Here is a 22,040-nt window from a genome sequence, read left to right on the forward strand (position 1 = left end):
ATCAGAATATGTCACCACTCTTGTTGACCAGAGGAAAGAATATACTTCCTCCGTCACTCCCAAATGTGGCACGTAGTTTAAGAAAAATTATAAAGTAGCGGAAAAAAGTTAAAAAAATGAGTAAAATAGTGAGACTTATTAATAATATATGTATAAAGTGGGTATAGTGGAGAGAAGTAGTGGATATAGTTATTTTAAAAATTATAAAATTTTACTATTTTTGAATTTTTTTGAAATGTAAAGTATATCCAAAAAGGAAAATGTAAACATGTGGGAGGAAAGAGGGAGTAATTAGAAGTTGGCAGAAAGAAAATATGTTTTAACTTTGGATTTTATAAATAGAAATATACATTTAATATTTATTATAATTTATAAAAATATTTAAAAAGTCTTTTTTTATAAATAAAAAAATATTATTTTAACAGAAAAGTCTGGGTTGATCTCTTTTTATCAGTAAAAACTTATACAACATCTATAAAAAAAAATTATAGATGCCGTATAAATTTTAATTAATAAATTAATTAACTTTCAAGGAAAACTTATCATTTATTAAAAATTTAAAAATCAAGGAGTAATTTTTTTGTGAATACTATTAAGAATTCTTTTACCATATTTCTATTGGTATTAGACTGTATTCAGCATTAGAGTATAGCAGTGGTTTCTTTCTCCACATTTCCTTTCACTCCTCTCTCTCTCTGCGTCTCTCTCCCCCTCGCATCTAATCTCTCTGGTAAGTTTACTTTTCTTCTGATTTGTGACCACTAATTAAGTAATTCAACAATTAGCTCTTTTAAAAGTAATATGAATATGTGCTATGTTTCTATGTGTACCTAACTCGTGTCTTCAACCTGTCTGACATAATGCCTCGGAGAAGAATGTGCATTGTAAATTTCTTCGGATTCTAAAGTGTTTATTTTTCTTAATTTTATATAAAAAATAGGTTAAACTTGTCCTTTACCCGATGAATTAGTATTATTTTTTTAAAACGAAAAAATTGAACTTAAAATAGTAAGTGGCTGTAAAAGGGCAATCAAACACAAAACCTCAAGCTTCCAAATATAGTGTATGCATTGGATTAGAGAGACAGGAACTAGACCATTTATGCAATTTCTTGATATATTTTTTTCTGTTACAGAACCGATGATGGCCTGGGGTTTGTGGAACATTCTGTCTTATCGTTTTGAAAGAGTTCCAATATTGGAAAAAAAAGTAAAAAGTAAAGGATAGAAAAGAGTTAAGTGGTGTAATATATAACCCAAGCTCTAATCCATGACACGGGACTGTCCGATTTTATGTAAAAAAAACTAGCTACATTTAGAGTCTTAATGACACAGGAAAAAAACAAAGCACCCTCGTTTCACATGACGAATAAAATAGCGAGTAGGACATGCTGTCAAAATGAGATATCAAGTCGTGTAGCCTTGACAATTAGAGGTAGCCTATACCTCATAATCTTCTGGGTATTTTATTGGATTAGTTACATATTCTTCAGTCGCATACCTCAATTGTAAGCCCTCCAACGTCTGGCTCTTCCCATTTCACTTTGGGAATACTACTAAATTCCTCTCTTCTGGCAGGAGGTTGAACCATCTTAGAAGATAGCCATAATATTACAATAAGTCAATAATGAAAAGTCAACAATATCTTTACTAGGAGCTCGTTCGGAAAAGTTAGGAGACTTTACCAGTATTAATCTAGTTTCACCTTCCAACATAATTTTACTTGCAAATATTGAACAAGGTTCAAGTATATAGTTGTTAAAACACTAGATCTAGAATAGAGACAGTAAAACAAGTGGATATAAATGCTCCCAGCTGGCTTTATATTTTTGTTTTGAAGATTCTTTAATCACTCTCTTCTCAATGACCATTATCCAAACCAAATTCATATTTCTTAAGGTTTTGTTAACCGATCTGAATGTATTTATTATCATTCTCTGATCTTGTCTGATTTTTAAATTCTAAGCAAACTGTAGCATATTCATCTGAGGATTAGTGTAAAAGTGTGTGCCTCTTGTATTAGTCAATTTTAACCAAGCGTATGCCCTAGTAGAGTAGTAGTTCAATCATAAGGATAGAGAAAATGTTAATATAAACACTAGTTATTTAAATAATACTACAATGCTCGTTCATGTGTATGTAATGTGTAATGTGTTTCATGCTTGTCTCTGGCCTGAGTTTTTTTCCCAGAGTATTAGTATCAATAAGAAATGAAAAGGTATTTATATAGTTTTTTTTCTCTGACTAATGCCAATGACTTACCATAGAAAAATCAACATCAGCTTCCTCGTATATTACAGTGCCAGCAGTGCAAATTGCCCATAAGACTTTATTCTATCTACCAGTGTATTTGTCTCTGCTAGTTTTAGTTTTTGAAATCTAAAATTTAGCTTCAAGATTTATATTTTATTTATAAAAAATTACTTACCTAACCTTGCATGTGAAACCTTCTAAACAAGATCAGGGTTGAACCCCTCCGTAATCAACCCAACCCTTGTATCCAAACAAGGCAAGGGTTCCACCTCTCCATAATTTACTTAGATAAAAAAGGCTCCAGGCTCCTTAATTTCACTCTATGTAGTGCTGCACAGGTGTCCGAAACTGGACTAAGATTATAGATACTTGTGGATTGTTGACTGGTTTGGATATTTTCTGGTTCCAGGACCGGCTAGGGTCGGTACTTTCCTTTTTAAACTGATGTGAAATGATGTTAATTTACTGCTGTTTTAATGGGATTCTGAAAAATGAAGATCTTCTGGCCATGTTGTATGATATGTGTTATATTAATATATTAAACATAGGTTATAATTTGTACTTAAATGGCCTGGTTCCTTTCGAACTTTTGAAATGCCTTTTTATCTTGTCTGTCTACTTTGCGCTGTTTCCTTTTTTTTTTTTAACAAAAAGTAACTGTGGACTTTGTATAGCATTTATGTAATGACTAGTAAAATATTTACTATTTTAGTATTGATTATTGAAGATACCTTCAATGAAACAAATAAAGTGTGAAAAAGGAACTTAACAAAGAATATTGTAAACATATATTAGATAATCTTGTAATCTAAAAGTAGTGTATTATGGGGAATTACCAATCAACTTTGTGGTTTTTATTAATATTAGTAAGTACAAAAGCTATTTTTTTCTCTGAAATTCTTAAATAAATATATGTATTGTATCTTTCTTTATATTGTAATATAGTGAACACAAAGTCAACATAAGTCGATTTGAGGTGAAATGGCTTCTTCAGAAGTGTTACAAGCAGCTAAGGTGTATCGTAACCTTCTCAAGTCTGTAAAGAAACACATTGGAACTGAGGAGCACAAAGTTCATTTCACTGACTTTATAAAGCAGGAGTTTCAAAAGAGTCGTCAGCAGATTGATCCATCATTGATTCAACACAAAGTGAAGCTTGCTCGTGACTTCACCATTCTTCTTAACAGTGTTCACCATCACAAGGTATTGTTGTGTATGCGAGTATGTATGTGTATGTATGCATGTAAGTGTTTATTTTTGTGGTTTGTAGTTTGTTCTACTGTGTGTGGTACATTCTTGAATAACATCCTGCTGAGGTGTGATTAATTGGGTCTGAACTTTTGGGTCATGCTTGTTATGATTCTGTATATCCAGCTTCAGTTTTTCTTTTTTAATCTAAAAATACCATGTTTATGTGCTCTTGTAATATAAATGATTTGACATGAAATGTTAATAATGAATACGGCCTTTTATAGCTGCGATCAAGTCGTAGACCTTAAATTACCTCACCAGCGCGAAAGAATTTTGTAAACAAATGTCTAGTTCGACTTCAGCTTGTGTTATTGGGAAGATGGCAAATTCTTTTCTCCATGTGAACTCTATTGCACTTGTTGTGTGTTTGTGTGTATCTCATTTCTTTCAAAGTTTCTTGCTGATCCATCCTGAGATATAATGATAAAGCCTTTATTCAAAGTTCAAACAATGTAACCTACATGTAATATTGTCACAATGGATGGACTTCCACTTTAATAGTTCTGAGTTTGTTTGCTTGTGGTTTTGTAGATTTTGCTTTTCTCGTACAATATTGCAGTGGATCGTACAGATGAAATGAAAAAAGTGCTTGGGAAATCTGCAGCAAGCGTGGGTCTACAACTTCCCGAAGTTTACCAACCTTAGATCGTTGGTAGATTCAGCTACTCTGTTGCAGGCATCGGAAGGTTGCTTGTTTTTTTCGAAAGTTTATACAATAAAGATTTTGAAATTAGACCATTATTACAGCGAGAAGGTGTTTTTCCATAGTTAGCTGCTAAACAACTTGTTGTGATCCGATATTTGTAAAATAATTTAATTAATCTCTTTGCAGTTAGATATTCAGTAATAATCTTGATTTGAGTCATAATGTTTTTTTCCTGGACAACTGTAGCTTAAAAAAGAAAGAAAGGAATTGGGATTATTATGTAAATTGTACAAATTTCTAGTTCCAATTATAACAGATGTTGATTTTGTGGATTACAACTTGTGGTGCAAATGTGCAATATCTAGCTGATTCGAAACTTGATTGGAATTTTTCAAACGATTTGAGGTACAAAATTGGGAATAATTCACAGCTTGATTCGAACTAGTAAGATAGCCCGTGCTTCGCACACGGGAATTTCTTGAAATATGCAAAAAAAAAATTAAAATTATTTAGTGCAATATCGCAATTTTCAGCATATCTTTATATTGTGAAAAAATGCAAAGCTAAAATAGTTATTTCTTTTATTTTTATATTATTTATAAATTATACAATTGGTTGTTAGAATCTGCGCATCCGGAAAATCAGTTTAACTTTGGAAACAAACATATGTTTTAAAAGAAAACATGTAAATTACAAAAATTTGTAAGCCTAGATTTTTCTAAAAAAAAAATTACAAAAGATATCGATTGATTTATTACAAACCTTCGTAAAGTTTTTTAGTGATTCTACAAAATCATGTAAAATCTTATGTAAGCTAAATACATGGAAAATGTATTGTTCACAAATATATTAGTTGTCTTACATGGAAAATATATTGCTCACAAATATCCATTATATTGAAAGAAACTATAAAATATATTTATCTCAATCTTGGTCAAATCTTCATAAAGATATTAATTTTATTAGATTGAAAATCATTGTCTCAATTAAGTAAGCTGCATATATTGGAGATATACAATGTAAAAAATCCTACAAAAACCAAGATGAATTGTCAAACCATTGGCATTCGTGTTTCAGCTCTAGTTGCAAGTCATAACTTATACTGTACAATCTCTCTCGGGCAAAAAATGATGCAAGTTAGTTTGTACTTTGTTTGAAAGTACAAAACATATATATATTTATAGTTTGAAAGTACTAAATTGTTTGAAACAATTTAGTAATTTTAGTTTTTCTTGAAAATTACGTAATGATTTCAATATTATCAGATTATGCAAGATTAATTATCAAGCACAGAAGAGAGCCTTAAAGCTAGGGGGAAAAGCTTCTTAGTCGGAATTTTCGAACATAACTCTTTTGGTTCATTGGTATGTAATATAACACTCAATATATATTAGTTGGCAAATTAATAAAAATATAAAATTAATTGTTTGCATATATATTGATGACAGAGAGTACCAAAACCATTCGCATTGGAATTTGGTGCCAAACTTCCTCGACAAATATTTCTTGTTTGCAAAGGAGGAATTAATTGGGAAGGAGTTTACGATAGTGAAAATCAAAAATTACTTGGATTTGAAAATTTTATTAAAGGTCATAACGTCCGACAAATGTATACGGTATTGTTGGATTATATTGGAGGTGGAAAGTTCTTTATTGAGATATATAATTCATCTGGTCTTGCAATAGATTATTGTGGGTGTTATTCGCAAAATTGTGTGAATATACCTAATAATATAAAAGAAAAAGAGTTCATTCTCGGTTTGGATAATTTGGAGGATGAGAAGGCGAGGATGCGGTATTTTTTTAGCGTACTTGGAAGGGAATTAACTTTTTACGAACACACCATCCGACCATCTGATATAGCGCCATGGATAAGTAAAATGGCCGGTTATTTCTTAAATGTTTTCTTTTAACTTTTATGTGTTATAAATGTTTAATTTATTGATAATTTTACTGATACAGCTATTACCGAGAAAACTGTCAGAATTATATGGACAATGGAAAGATGGAGATACAATACAATTGTGTTTTTTGTATAAAACGTGGGAAGTAAAAATTGAGAAATCCCACAATAATTGTTATTTTGGTAATGGATGGAAACAATTTGTGAGGGATAGTGGAGTGTAAATATTTGACATTCTTGTGTTCGATTCACTTGTTTCATTGGACGAACACTTTGTTCATGTATGCCTGTTCAAAAGTGATGATATAAGACCGCATGAAACAATATTAGGTAATTTTTTCCTATTTGTGCTTTATTGTTAATAATAATATTCATTATATGAGAATAGTTTATTAATGCTCCATCTATGAATCCTGCTAAGTATATATTTTTTGAACAGGAACTGAAGATAGGACTGCATCTTTTTTACATGTAATGCATTTGCATACGTGGCATTACAAAGAAATTGTAAGATGATTGGTACAAACATTAATTTTTTAGTTTACCGTTGCATAAATATGTACTACAATATTTTCTAAACTACTGTTACCTGACAGGTTCCACCAATGTTGGTTCGTCTCTTTTATGATAATATGCTTTCTAACGTGAATACAATACTTTGCGGAGAGACTGTTTTTTCAGTAGCATATAAAATTAAAACACAGGGTATTGGAAAAGTGGGAAAAATCTTCAAGCAATATAATCTACAGAGACGTGATACATTTTTAATCACAATTGATGGAAATCATGAAGCCAGGATGAGAATTTACAGGAGCGATGGGATGGAGGTGGAATATGATTTAATATATTCGAGACCTGATATTACACCTGGACATTGGTATATGAAAGATTTGTAGAAAGAAGAATATTCAGGTACTTTATAAATTTTTACACTATTTAATATATCATTATAATAATATAATGAAGCATAGAGTAAAGTTCTATGGAGTCCACCTTTAATTGGAGTCCTCGGAGTCCATATATGTTCTGCAAGTAAAATATAGCTTAAAATATTGCAAAACATATTATTTTTCGACAAACATCACTATTCTATCAAAAATCTTGTAGATTGCATACATTTTACAAGCAGAACATTGCAAAAATATATATTCTACAAAACATGTTTAGTTTGCAGAACATAAATGTTCATGTTGCAGAACATATTGCAGAACATACATATTGTACCGTAAATATATGAGATTTGCATGATTTTGTTGAAGTTATGCTATTTGTGTAACATGTTTTGCAAAATAACACGTTTTACAATATATTTTATTTGCAGAACGTAGATGGACTCCGAGGACTCCGATAAAAAGGTGGACTCCATAGAACTCAGCATAATGTATATTATTACTATATTTTCAGACGTGGATGACATAGATTACACAAAACTAATATCAGAAGAAGGAGAAGAACTAAATAATGATTTAATGTTCCAAATTAATGATGATAAAGATGGTCATGACAGTGAGACCGAATACACTCACATAGACAATCTTGATATTATTGATAATATTGATGGAGACAACGATATTGAAGATGGACTTGAGGAAATGGGCGAAAACATAATTGGAGGAGTTGCATTTACTCTTAGGAGATCTCATGTGGGTACAAACTGTCACGGATTGGTAAATTTTTCAATATATTGTTTTTAGTGTCGACAATTTGGAAATTTTTAAATTCTCAAAATTAAGAATTAGAATAAATAATTTTGTAGTACATTGATGGGACCCTGCATCCTATCGTAGAAGATTGGAAATCTGGAAAGATGGTTTTTTTCAGTAGACTTGGGCGAATTTGGAATATTGGAATTAATGTGACTAATGGAAAGAGAAGGTTCTCTGCCGGGTGGAACAAATTTGTGCGGGATAACGAACTGAAAGTGAACGATATAGTTGTCCTTAATTTGCTTGCAGATACAGTAACTTTTGATATAGTAGTTGAGTAGTAGTATTTAGTAAACCTTGATTTTGTTTTGAGATTTATTCGATTATATGTATCTGAGAAACAATGCAAGCTGACATTCCTCTTTCATGTTATTGTTCTTGAAATTAGTCCATTGGATTTAATGGATTTAAGTATTGGAATTGAAATTGTCTAATGTAATGGCTTTATGGAGTTTTGAGCAAACTAATTTTTTGTGTTTTGTATCAGGTATTAGAACTGTTAATGCAAATTAGTTTTTTTCCAGTTTTTAAGATTATGAAAAATCTTAAGTTTGGTAGTGGTCACTATGAGAATCACTGGCTATTCTTTCGAAATCTCTTTGTAACGTGCATCAATTGCAATCGCAAGATTCTGAAATAAACCAAAACACAGCTCAGGACTTGTTATTAGCACAAGTGCAAATAAAGTAATTAAAGAGAGGAGACAAACAGTGTTTTTCGATGTATTCTAGGTGAAAAGACTATTCTGCATAGATTTATAAAAGATAATATATTAGTTTTTCTGCATTAAAATATGATAATTTTTCATTGAAGTTTATATTAGTTTTGATGATCCACCCTACAGTTTAATTAAATATAGAGTCAGTAATTTATAGAGCCTGGTGAATAATTTTTTTATCAATTTTATAAGACTATAATCTAGCTACTTTTTGTTAAATATGTACAACTAAAATAATGTCCTTATATCAATACCATTAATAGAAGAAGCAGATACTATTTTTTATTGTACGACTAACTTTTTAATTATAACTAATAAATTACTTATGATAATAGAAAAATTACAACCCTTATGTAGTTTGAATCACCAAAAATTGAAACTAAGAATGTAGAGAAATACAAATGCATATTTATAAATTTGAAAAGAATAAAATTGATGTGTACAAAATTAAATAAATTTGAAAAGAATAAAATTGGTAAACTAATAATTATTGATTCTGTAAATAAAAAAAATCAATTAGAACTATAGATATATCTCTATTTTTTCAGCGTGTAATTTGGCTATAAATTATTTATATGCCTATTAACTTTTATTGATTCATGTAATATATTAATTAGTGGGAGGAATTGATGTATATAGCGTTAAACCAACACTTAATAAGGGTTTCCATGATTTGAATAATAAATCAGTGATTTTATAATCATAAAATAATTAATTATAGCATGAATTATGGACATGTATGATATTATTTTGATTATTGATTCTTTAAATTATAAAAAGAATCAATTAAAACTATATCTATATCTATATTTTTTCAGGGTGTAGTTTACTAATAAATAATTTATATGCCTATTAACTCTTATTGATTCATGTAATATATTAATTAGTGGGAGGAATTAATGTATATATCGACAAATAAGTACTTAATATCGATTTCCATAATTTCAATAATAAATTAGTGATTTTGTAATCATAAAACAATCAATTATAGCATGAGTTATGGACATGAATGATATTATTTCGATTATTGATTTTTTAAATCATTAAAAAAATCAATTAGAATTATATCAAGATCTATATTTGTAGAGGGTGTAATTTCCTAAAACATAATTTATATGCCTATTAATTTTTACTGATTTAGATAATATTTTAATCGGTATAAAAATTGAAACTAAGAATGTAGAGAAATACAAATGAATATTTATAAATTTGGAAAGAATAAAACTGAAGTATACGTAATTAAATAAATTAAAAAAATACTATTTCTTCATACATATTTAAATCTGCATTGGACAAAGGAAGTTGTACATGAGTTATTAGTAAAGGCCTGTGTATTTATGATTTGATTGCTAAACTAAACATGGTCTCATACCTTGAGTAAATTAATTTTTAACATCAACATTTGTAATTACAAAGAGAGTTGTTTATTTGGGAATATTCATTGGTTAAAATAATTTATATGCTCAATAACTAAAGATTAATATAATGGCTATATAACAATGTATAAACTGTATGGTTATAAAAGTCTATAAGTAGACATAATTTTATATGGAGTTGAAAAGAATAAAATAATTGATTCCATTAGTTTGCAAATGGGAAACATGAATTATTTCAAAAGCATTAAAAAATTGATTGAAACAAAGATAGCAACAAATAATTATTTTTTTAAGCAAAAACCCAAATTATGAAAACATTACACTTAAAACTGTCTGAGAAATAATAATAGGAATGGATTGGTACGACTAAAATGCGAAAAAGCTAGAAACGCCAGTATGACCCTGTGCATCTAAGATAAAGATCCAGGAAAAAAATGACATCTACTTCTCCTGAAAAAAGCGACAAATGGGTGTAATTAGAATTAATGTTATATCATAAAATTGTGAAATTTTTAACTTTTATATGTGGAAAAATTATAATTAACTGCTTACCAATTTTATTTTCTTGCTGGTAGACCTAGCGGATCCTGGAGTATGTCCATGGTCCGTAATTTCTACCACATCAAACTGAAATAAACGTATAGGCATTGAATCATCAATTATGAATAATATGAGATACAAAAATTTAATATATTAAGGATCATATAATGGAATATGAGCACTACAATAAAACTTACATATACTGAGTTTGAAATTTCAGAGGCAATCGTATTTGCAGACATGGAAGATGTGGATCCATTAGTATCATAAGCATCAATGACATAGTAAATTGAATGACATAGTAAATTAAACTGTTGAGGAGGATGTTATCATCATTGAGCTGAATTCGGAGTGTAATCTATTTCCCTGCAATAGCCTTAATATTTGGAGGATATGTTCCTGGATCCTAAACAATCATTGATTCCGATAAATAAATTTATTATAAAATAGATTATAAAAGCTTGAGGTTTAAAATAAATATAGCATACTAACAAATTGGCACACCTCGAAACCCTCGGCAATAAGTTTTGTTACTGTTTTACCAACCAGTCGTTTTGCAGCGCGGTCATAGAGGACGAAATTAAAAGCTTCTGTAGAGTCCTCTGCAAGTAGAAAAAGCTTGAACCTAAACATTTAAAAAAATGATTAACAATTAATGTAGTTTTTTGAGTTTTCATATAACTGTAAACGGGTTTAATTTTACAATTATACAACCTTTTTTGAGGAACAGGATTGTTTTGATTGCATGTGGAGCATTTATATTTTCCTTCCAATTTTGTGACTTCTCCAAAGCAATCCATTTTGCTGCAACTACGGTACCACCATCCGTCACTCTCCTCCACATTATTAACTTTCACTTTGCAAAGGAAATTCATCTAAAAAATGATTAACATATGATGAATACAACTGTTTGGAGGTTATATAAGAAAAAGGCAGTTGCAATTTCATTACATATGTAGTTAGTACTACTGTTTAAAGCAAATAACTATTTAATACCTTCAGATAATCAGTTTCAGTTTTCTCACTGAGTTCTTTTAGGGTGATAGTATGAATAGTATTAGAAATTGACCCTTCGGACTGAGTTGTTGATGATGATATAGCTTTCCCCGAATGAACGTAACCTTCTTCACGGAGTCTAATTTGAGGAATGAAGTACATGAAATAAGTATGGTATTAACAGTAAATTCATAATAATTAGTCATAATTTCTCAAATAAATTGCATCATAATTTAACCTCTGTCTCATCTCAGAAACAACATCGTGGTCCAGGTTCAGATATATTTTGGAAGCAGGTAGAGTGCTAATCTGAACAGAGGCTGCAACCAAGAAAGTTTGAAAAATAAGCTTCATTGCTGCAATATTTTTGATAGTTTTATTAATAAATAGGTTAATGCATTAAAATTTAACTAACTATGAAAAATCTTAAGTTTGGTAGTGGTCACTATGACAATCACTGGCTCTTCTTTCGAAATCTCTTTGTAACGTGCATCAATTACAATTGCAAGATTACCCCACACCGTAACTTTGGAGGAATCCCTAGAAGAAAATAATAGATAAAGTAATAGTAAATATACAATTTAGAAAGAATTATTAAATATATTTACACAAACAATAATCATAAAGAACCAAGAAAATTTATACCTTCCATCAGTAATCCGAAAATGAACAATCTCTCTTTGACCAAACTTTGTACCAATTTTGGAAAGCTCCTCATAACTCTCTAATACTCCAACCACATCTACAATCAATCTTGATGTTAGACACTTGGCATAGGAAAAAACTTTTAAAATATTAAAATAATATTGTGTCTTCAAAACCTGTTGAAAATTCAGGAAATTCTGCACTACCATTTGCTTGAGCAACAATAAATAATTCACTCAAATCCACAAATTCAAATTTGTGGGTAGATATCATAACATCATCATCAATAGGATCTACGGTGGTCGTAGGTGAGAAATTAATTATTAACTTAGAGGAAACAGGTTTAAGTGTTCCAAGAGTTTTTTTGGTGTAGAAATTAGAAAACATATATATACCACCCTCCACTATCTTATCAGAATGCATTTTCCAGTAATCTAGATATACATAAGCATGTACATGACAATCCTACATAAACAAACAATGGTGAAGAAATAGTTAAAGATAACAAATATTTTATAAAAAGATTGATATTTAAGTAAAAATTTATGTAACTATTATAAGTAAAAAAAATATATATTTTACGCTATCATCCAGCAGAATGAGGTTATATCCCTTGATGGTATCGCTTGCGGTAGAAGAGTTTGAAACCGAAGTCCACATTCGAGTTACTCTTACTTTAATTTTCCATGTGGTTCTAGAGAGGTCGAGAGAAGAAATTTGATCGAACATTGTTGCTACAACTCTTGATTTTATTACGTTTGCGTAGTGTTTACTAACTGTTTGTGGATAGATGTGTTTTTTTGTGAAAGGATGAACATGATTTATATACATGAATGAGACATAATTACTGGGAGAACTTGATGTATATATCGACAAATCAGTACTTAAATAACAGTTTCCATTTTTAAATAATAAATCAGTGATTTTATAATCATAAAACAATCAATTATAGCATTAATTATTGTAATGTATGATATTATTTCGACTATTTATTATGTAAATCATAAAAAAAATCAATTAGAACTATATCTACAGATATTTTTTTTTCAAGGTGTAGATGACAAATAAATAATTTATATTTATATGCCTATTAACTTTTATTGATTCATGTAATATATTAATTAGTGGGCGGAATTGTTTTATATATCGTCAAATCAGCATTTCAATAACGGTTTCCATGATTTAAATAATAAATTTGTGAATTTATAAACATAAAACAATCAATTATAACATGAATTATGGACATGTATAATATTATTTCAATTATTGATTATGTAAATCATAAAAAGAATCAATTAGAACTATAGCTATATCTATATTTTTCCAGGGTGTAATTTGTTAATAAATAATTTATATGTCTATTAACTTTTATTGATTCATGTAATATATTAATTAGTGAGAGGAATTGATGTATATAGCGACAAATAAGCACTTAATAACGGCTTTCCATGATTTGAATAATAAATCAGTGATTTTATAATCATAAAACAATTAATTATAGCATGAATTATGGACATGTATGATATTATTTTAATTATTGATTATGTAAATCATAAAAAGAATCAATTAAAACTATATATATATATTCACGTAATATGCCTATTAATATATTAATTAGTGGGAGAAATTGATGTATATATCGACAAATCAGCACTTAATAACGGTTTCCATAATTTGAATAATAAATCAGTGATTTTGTAATGATAAAACAATCAATTATAGCATGAATTATGGACATGTATGATATTATTTCGATTATTGATTTTGATTCATCTAATCTAATATATTAATTAGTGGGAGGAATTGATGTATATATCGACAAATCAAGACTTAATAACGCTTTCCATGATTTGAATAATAAATCAGTGATTTTATAAACATAAAACAATTAATTATACAATGAATTATGGACATGTATGATATTATTTTGATTATTGATTATGTAAATCATAAAAAGAATCAATTAAAATTATATATATATATATATTAATTATGGACATGTATGATATTATTTCGATTGTTTATTTTATAAATTATATAAAGACTCAATTAGAAATATATCTATATCTATATTTGTAGAGGGTATAATTTCGTAAAACATAATATATATGCCTATTAACTCTTATTGATTCATGTAATATATTAATCGGTATTAAATTATTGTTGAGGATATTAAATCTTAATTAAAACATTGAACGTGATTTATATGGAGTAGTGTGTTTAGGATATTAGTTTTGAAGGAATTAAAAAATGTACAAAGAAACAAACATATAAAAATATTAATTTGGTAAATATTATGTTAGACCAAGTGGAGAACTATTTTTATCATTGCACTGATAATTGGAACAATTCAGTTCCCATCCTCATAAATACGAAGTTCTTCGAGATTAAAAATAAACATTATAAAATGTCATCCAAATCAATATCGACAAAAAATTAATTATGCAGTGTGAAGTGTGCCTGTGATATTTTTATAGTATCATCGATTGAGACATTACTAAATTGTTTATTGGAGGGGAAAGAAATTTCATGTTTCATAATAAAACATGCAACACACAAAACATAATACTTGGTTGTAAAAGATTTATTGCTGAGATAAATATAAATTAAATTTAAGATGAAAAGGTTTACATTAGGGAACTGTTATGTGTGCTCATTGACGGGCAAGTTGTAGAAAACTTCTTCGAAAACGACGTTTGCAGTCACATTTGTTGATCCTCCAGTTTCACTATCAATCAGAATATGTAACCCAGATGGAGAAGTGACCCTTGAAACAACAACATATAGTTGACCGTGCATAAAAACCGATCTAGGCAAGTATAATCCAACTTTGTTTAGTGATTGAACTTGACTTTTGTTTATGGTCATGTCAAAACAAAGTTGTACTGGAAACTGAACCCTCTTGAACTCAAAAGGCCAAGCTGTGTCTGTGGGAACCATCTCAATCCTCGGTATGATGTGGATAGTACCAACCTGTGAACCAGTAAGAACCTCACAAATTATACTGTTTGGTAGACATTTCTTAACAATCATTCTTGTGCCATTGCAGAGACCCATAATTTGATTCAAATTTCTCATCAGCATAATTACACAACCAACCTTAATTTTGAGGTCATGTCTAGGAAGGCAGGGCATGTTTATGGAATTTAGATATTCGACCGGAAAAGCATATCCAAAGTCATTATCATGTCCACTATTGTCACAGAGTGAATCTTGACTAAGATAAGTATGTGTCGTACCTGGAATGAGATCAAGAATGTAAGAGTTTATGTCATTAACAATGGCGTTGGTTGGCGTGAGAATAGATCTTTCCTTCAAATAATCAGGATCGACAATGTTTTTTGATATATTTGGATAAATTTTGTCGACAATATGCTTGATTGGCTTGTTTTGTGATCGTATGATAAATTTTTCCGGAATGGAAACATCGGGATCATGGACCACATCATCTGGATGAATATTGGGCAGTGTACCATCCCCAACATCAAGTACCCATTTGCTAAATTTTGCAATTTCTTTGTTTTCAGCCTCTGTACTTCCATAAGTGAGCCTCATGTTTTTCTCCAACAAAAAAACTTGACAGTGCTGCCACAACTTGGAACTATTCAATGAAGCACCGACAATTTGTGCTCTGCTGGCTTTTGGTATAACTGGAAGAATCTGGCGAAAATCTCCACCAAAAACTATGGTTATACCACCAAAGGGTAAACCGGCTCTAAGAGGATCAACAGAAGACATTATATCTCTCAAACTTCGATCAACACTTTCAAATGAATGACGATGTTGCATTGGCGCTTCATCCCATATGATGAGACCGGTATTCTTAATTAATTCTCCAAGCTCTGTGCCATGTTTAATACCTGCAACCGAGCACTGGTCAAGCTTTAACGGAATGTGAAATCTTGAATGAGCGGTTCTGCCTCCTGGAAGAAGTGTTGCTGCAATTCCAGAGGAGGCCACGGGAAGCACAATACTTCCTAAACTACGAAGTTTGCAACATAGTGTTTTCCATAGAAATGTCTTCCCACAGCCGCCTGAACCATATACAAAAAAAATGCCACCAGCCTTATTTTCAACGCTGCTGATAATAGAAGTATACGCCTGAAGTTGGTCTTCATTTAAACTTCTAAACAGCTTTTCATGTTCCTCTCGCTGCTGATCTCGGTTGTAACCAAGCTCTTCAGAAATTAACCTGTTCTCTAATTCATGTAGAAAGCTGGGATCAGGAACAGGAAGTGTGGTGAAATCCTTGAGGCTCTTCCCAACATCGTTGAACAGTTTTTCTATCTCTGTAGAAAATAGTATATAGAAAAATAAGAAGTCAATAATTGGATAAGTAAGATACAAATGTAGATTACTCAAGTATTAGTTGGGTGGAATTCTATAAAGGTGTCACCAAATTGTTGCGGGCATTAAATTAATTTATAAAAATCATTCTAAAAATAAGATTTTTGTGTCATGGCAAAGGATTCTGTTATGGCAATATATGAGAGGACAAATACCATAAGAAAGTAATTGTATCATGGCAGGTCATGACAATAAGAAAGTAATAGTTTTATTTAAATTGGAGGGGATAGCCTAAGTAATATACAAACATATATAATTGTGTATTAAACTAATGACATGTCATGTGAATTCTGTAATTTAAATTGGAGGAGATATCCTGTTTCAATCCACCTAACCTTACAGGCAAGTAATGTCTGATTATTGGCTGCAACTACTACTTGTGCATGACTGCAATATTGATGCAGTTTAATTATTCTGAAAAAATATTATACTTAAAACTAAGAGTGAGACACATCACTAAAATTACACTTTGAATCTATGTTATATGGATAAGGTTTCTGTGTTAGGTTCAATGTTGAGACTTGGATGTTTTAGTTTTATCTATTTTTATTATCACTTTTTTTTGCACCTTATTAGAGGAGTTGTTTTTGTTAATTTTTTTGTTTTTGTTTATATATATATTGGTTTGTAATTACTGTCAAGTTTTAATTAATTTTATATTAGTTTTAATGCTACACCATATAATTTTATTATTTATAGAGTTTTTTTTGCCAATTATACGCTGCTACCACAAATGCATTCCACAAAAAAAGGCTGGATACAATCATAACAGTACACAGAACTATGTAGCTTCAACACAAAATCAACGGGCTATCTTATTGTGCAAATCAGACATTATGATGTGTAAAATCAGACCTTGTAAGATGATCATTTAGAGACATTGGAGGGGATAGCTTAAGTAATAGAACAAATACACTTTGAGAAAATATTAATTATTCTGAGAAAATATTATACTTAAAACTAAGAGTGAGACACAGCACTAAAATTACACTTTGAATCTATGTTATATGGATAAGTTTTCTGTGTTAGGTTCAATGTTGAGACTTGGATGTTTTAGTTTTATCTATTTTTATTATCACTTTGTTTTTTTGCACCTTATTAGAGGAGTTGTTTTTTGTTAATTTTTTGTTTTTGTTTATATATATATATATATTGGTTTGTAATTACTGTCAAGTTTTAATTAATTTTAATTCAATTCAGAAGTTGAGATGCTTAACTTACAGCCTGGTCTCGCTTTAAACATAATAGATTTAAGCAGACAGGTTTAGCAAGGGGCTCATACTTGAGAAGAAGCTGTGACTCTGTTAATATCTAATCCCATACCTGGTCACGACAATTTTAATTAATTGTACATTGCTACAATGAAAAAAAATGGCTAACTTTAGATATGCTTTCTTTGTGCTCTATATATATGGTCTGCATACAATCAGTGTTGCTGATAACTAAACCAGAAAGGTAAATAAGTGCTGGTCAATAACTAAGATGCAACTACTAATGAAAATATAACAGGTAATTACATGTAACTTGTAAATCAGACCTTATTCGAGAATTGAAAATCAACGGGCTATCTTATTGTGCAAATCAGACATTATGATGTGTAAAATCAGATCTTGTAAGATGATCATTCATAGACATTGGAGGGGATAGCTTAAGTAATAGAACATATACAAAAATATATCATCTGTGTATTAAACTAATGACATGTCATGTGAATTCTCTAATTTAAAATGGAGGGGATAGCCTGGTTCATTCCGCCTAACATAAAGGCGGGTAATGTTTGATTATTGGCTGCAACTACTACCGCGCATGACCGCAATATTGATGCAGTTTGATAATTCTGAGAAAACTTTATACTTAAAACTAAGAGTGAGTCATTGCACTAAAATTAGACAGTGAATCTATGTGATATGGATAAGGTTTTTGTGTCAGGATCAGGTTTCTGTGTCAGGATAAGGTTTCTGTGTTAGAAATTAAAAAATAGTAGTATTTTTCATACATATTTATAACGGCATTTAACAAAAGGAAACTATAAATGAATTTCGAAATGAAAGATATAAGATAAAACATGATGTTAACTTACCTGCTAATGTTATGTTTTGAATATCAGATTCACTCAATTGAAGGTAGATATTTCCAGTAGATTTTCTGCGGGAATACAATACGTCATCAGAAAGGGCTTTCCAGTGTTCAGTCCAGAGCTTCAGAGGATCAGCGACTTGATTGTTCGAGAGAATGAAAACAAAAAGCTGTCTGGGCTGGTATGGCATAGCATGGACTGCATTCTCGGACATAGCAATATGCCATTGCCTATCATCATTCAAGAGACCAAGTGCATCACATACCTCCTTATATGTATTGTATACAATTCCGTTTACGGTCCTTAGATCCCTGAAGGAAGTTGCTCCCTTTATGTGCATAAGAATCATCCGGAGGAAAAAAGTCTCACCAGATGAAGCATGAACATCGGACAATCGTCCAAAAACTGTGCCTCTTTCACGTATTTTCCAACGACATACATCACCTTTCCAAGTGAAATATTGAGGAAACTGATTGTATGTAAACTGCCTTGCCTCGGGGATATTTTTATTTGCCTCGAACCATCCTTCAAGTTTACTAAATCTCATCTTTGCTCTGTCAGCAACATCTTGGAGGTTGTCATGCTTCTTGAAGGACACATTTTTCTCACCCTCCAGATGCACCAGCAAACGATCAACACTTGGGAATCGATGATGTATGTCAAAACCTAATAGACGCCAAGCAGCTTCAGAAGCACAGATATAACGTCCATCCAAAAAGTTTTTTATTTTGTCTCTTATCTTAGGCTTTGTACATGAGGTGCTTGTTTCACCCGAAGTGTGCTTCTTCCTTAGAAGCATTGTAGCTGTGTCATGACCTTTGAGACAATATTTAAATAGATACTTCAAAGACCGTGAGCTATTGCAAACTTCTAAATTTATGTGACAGTGAAACCTGATTAACAAATCTCTGTCGTAAGGTACGACAAATTGGTTATCCAATTTGACACCTTTCTTCTCTACGTGAAGCTCTGTTCGGCGTCTACGATATACTGGGAAACCACAATCGTCAAAGAAAGTATTGGCATTATATCTGAAATATTTGCATAAGAATAGTTAAGTAAGGAAAAATAATATATTAAAAAATTCAAATTACATTTGAAATATATCATGTCAAAACCTAGTTAATTTTGAAATAAATGCCAACATATTTTATTAAAAAAAGGCATGAAATAAAGAATTTACTTTTTGGGAAAATGACGACCGCACTGCCCCTTCACCATATATGGTGAATATGAGTAGTCCTTTCCGCAAGGTCCATGAATCATAGTATTCTGAACAACATGATAACCAATCAGATTATTCTTAGGACAGGTATTTCTGCAGATATCAACTTATCAATTTGTTCCGTGTTCAGTGGACGGTCTCGTGGATGTAACCATATCAACATATGGCAATGAGGAAGACCACGCTTTTGAAATTCAATAACATGCATGACTGCAAAATGAATATTAAAGGATAAGATGAATAAGAGATGTAATTGTAGTGTACTCTAAATTTGAAATGGACAAAATAATTTTAAAAAAAAAGAGAGAATTACCTCCTATACATTTACCAAAATAATTTTTTTCTTAATAAGGTCTAACAGCTGATCAAGCTTTAGCTTAAAAACTCTAGCTATTACATCCGGTTTGTCTGCAACATCTACTCCGGGAAAATGTTCCATCATACTCTTAATCTCTGGCCATTGTGTATTGCACGTCATTGTAAGAAATAGGGATGGATGTCCAATAGTCCGACAAATTGCCAAAGAATCTTTAAAATATTGATTCATGTATCTCTGAGAACCGGTATGCGTTGCTGGAAGAATGACATTTTTTCCTTTATTACATAGGTCTGTGTCACCTTTTGCAACTGAATCACGAATGGATCTGTACAAATCCGACCTTATAACACTCTGATGATTTCTTATCCAGTCCAACCTATACTGCTCAACTGCAGCAAAAGCATCAACTACAAACTGCTGCCATAACCTTCCACCGAGGTGAAGATTCATTCCTGTTCATGATGTAGAACGGATAATATAGTTACTTTGATTATTAAACATGATCATTACAGGTAAAAAATAGCAATTTAAACTATGATAATATCATCAATAATCATAGCACACTCTATTATGAAGTTTTCCATCCAGAATAATTTTGAGTTTTTTAGCGAAATACCTTCATCAGGACGTATCATCAATTTGTAAGCATAGTATTCCCGTATTGTGACAGTTGTTCTATGATGTGTCTCATCCGGATGCTGATCATTATCTGTCTCAACATCTTGACATTGGTGTTTCTTGTTGTGTAGAGGGATCTTTAAATGGAATCCGTCATCTCCATATGGGAAAAGCAAAGGATACTGAAGCTGCATAAAGTGCTTGCAAGTCTCAAAAACCCTTTTCAGATACCTTTCTTTTGTTTGAACTACAATGTCTCTGAATGGACATGTATCATCACTGTCACCAACCAATAAAGCAGCCACCTCGTTTGATGGTCCAACCTGATTAGGTCTACCGGAGGCAGATTTAGAAGAAACCAATAGCAAATGAAAGTCATCTGTTTCGGGCAAATTCAAGCGGTCACGTGCATATCTAAATCCTTGAGCTAGTTGATTGTGTTCATCCAGCATGTCCAGCAATCCTTGAACAATCTCTGGATCTAAAGAATCTGATCCAGGAACATCGTTCATCCGGTTTACAACTTCATTTTCAGTATCATAGACATAAAGTTGACAAAATTTAGGTGGTTGGCCATCCTTAGGTTTGAGACTACCAATTAGGTGATAATTTTGACCATTTAACTTGAAGCAGTATGGACCTCCTCCATTATTGATCTTCCGGTCTATTTTCCCTCCGATAGATGTGAATTGAAAAAGTGAATTGTACGGTCTCATGTTTTTTTTGAAATGTGACGATTTCTCACCACCACTAAGCAATGAAGCGAGGAATGGAGGAGGTTTTTTTTCAGGTGGTAGCCTAACTTGACCATCTTTGCAGCATAGTGTAAATGTCGGAGTGCTGTTCATCGAAGATTTATTATTCCTTTCTTCGTTCCACATTACAGCATTACATTTCCGGCATATTTTGGATGGTGGACCAAGGTCCATCTATCCACTCCATAAATCTGTCATATTCCACATATAAAAGTTGATAAGTTTGATTGTACTTCCTACAATAATTAAACTTAAAATAATCATTGTTAGATTATGATTTAGAGATATAATAATGCTGTAAGAATAAGTGTTAAATTTGTTCACACCTGGAACTGGTACATCGCTTTCTTCATCTTCCAAATATTCTCCACGATGAACATATGTTGTGACACGCCAAAATTATGAGAATTGAGTTATAAGCAGCCAAATTAAATATGTAAAAAAATGCGTAACATAAGCAGCTGAGTACATACAATGTTCATCTGCATCGTCATCATCATCTGTATAAAGTATAGACATTTAAAATTAATTACAGGGATAAATATATAAATAAAATATAGCATATTCAAGGTAGAGAAAACGCACCCGACACAAATTGCTCGTATTCTGGCATTTCCTCAAGTGGTTCTTCACCTTCCTCATTGAATGCAGTTAACAAATTTTTAA

At 31.0% G+C, this 22,040-nt stretch overlaps 3 protein-coding genes across 3 annotated transcripts; 1 reads left to right on the plus strand and 2 right to left on the minus strand.

The window, feature by feature from the left end:
* The first annotated feature begins 600 nt into the window (after window positions 1–600).
* On the plus strand, window positions 601–4,371 carry LOC141688818 (uncharacterized). Its single transcript, XM_074492928.1, has 3 exons — window positions 601–730; window positions 3,198–3,455; window positions 4,035–4,371. Exons 2-3 carry the CDS (start codon window positions 3,234–3,236, stop codon window positions 4,146–4,148), a joined length of 336 nt encoding a protein of 111 aa, XP_074349029.1. The 5' UTR covers window positions 601–730; window positions 3,198–3,233; the 3' UTR covers window positions 4,149–4,371.
* Window positions 4,372–10,293: 5,922 nt separating this feature from the next.
* Window positions 10,294–12,693, minus strand: LOC141691201 (uncharacterized). Its single transcript, XM_074495940.1, has 10 exons — window positions 12,616–12,693; window positions 12,210–12,498; window positions 12,034–12,130; window positions 11,804–11,928; window positions 11,627–11,708; window positions 11,389–11,527; window positions 11,107–11,267; window positions 10,897–11,017; window positions 10,405–10,479; window positions 10,294–10,302 (listed from the first exon to the last, which is right to left on the minus strand). Exons 1-10 carry the CDS (start codon window positions 12,691–12,693, stop codon window positions 10,294–10,296), a joined length of 1,176 nt encoding a protein of 391 aa, XP_074352041.1.
* Window positions 12,694–14,676: 1,983 nt separating this feature from the next.
* LOC141691202 (uncharacterized) lies at window positions 14,677–21,548 on the minus strand. The gene is made up of 5 exons (XM_074495941.1): window positions 20,618–21,548; window positions 20,011–20,453; window positions 19,641–19,729; window positions 18,461–19,488; window positions 14,677–16,322 (listed from the first exon to the last, which is right to left on the minus strand). The coding sequence occupies exons 1-5, from the start codon at window positions 21,546–21,548 to the stop codon at window positions 14,677–14,679; spliced, it is 4,137 nt and encodes a 1,378-aa protein (XP_074352042.1).
* Window positions 21,549–22,040: the final 492 nt, after the last annotated feature.

This window comes from Apium graveolens, chromosome 10 (genome assembly GCF_009905375.1).
Source record: "Apium graveolens cultivar Ventura chromosome 10, ASM990537v1, whole genome shotgun sequence".
Lineage (NCBI taxonomy): Eukaryota > Viridiplantae > Streptophyta > Magnoliopsida > Apiales > Apiaceae > Apium > Apium graveolens.

Coding starts and splice junctions, on each gene's coding strand:
- LOC141688818 (XM_074492928.1), top strand. CDS start 3,234: ATGGCTTCTTCAGAAGTGTTACAAGCAGCTAAGGTGTATCGTAACCTT. Junction 3,456..4,034: donor ACAGTGTTCACCATCACAAG/GTATTGTTGTGT, acceptor GTGGTTTTGTAG/ATTTTGCTTTTCTCGTACAA.
- LOC141691201 (XM_074495940.1), bottom strand. CDS start 12,693: ATGTGGACTTCGGTTTCAAACTCTTCTACCGCAAGCGATACCATCAAG. Junction 11,528..11,626: donor GTTTCTGAGATGAGACAGAG/GTTAAATTATGA, acceptor TCCTCAAATTAG/ACTCCGTGAAGAAGGTTACG. Junction 11,268..11,388: donor CTGAAACTGATTATCTGAAG/GTATTAAATAGT, acceptor ATCATTTTTTAG/ATGAATTTCCTTTGCAAAGT.
- LOC141691202 (XM_074495941.1), bottom strand. CDS start 21,548: ATGGACCTTGGTCCACCATCCAAAATATGCCGGAAATGTAATGCTGTA. Junction 19,489..19,640: donor GGTCGTCATTTTCCCAAAAA/GTAAATTCTTTA, acceptor CAAATATTTCAG/ATATAATGCCAATACTTTCT. Junction 16,323..18,460: donor TCAAAACATAACATTAGCAG/GTAAGTTAACAT, acceptor TATTTTCTACAG/AGATAGAAAAACTGTTCAAC.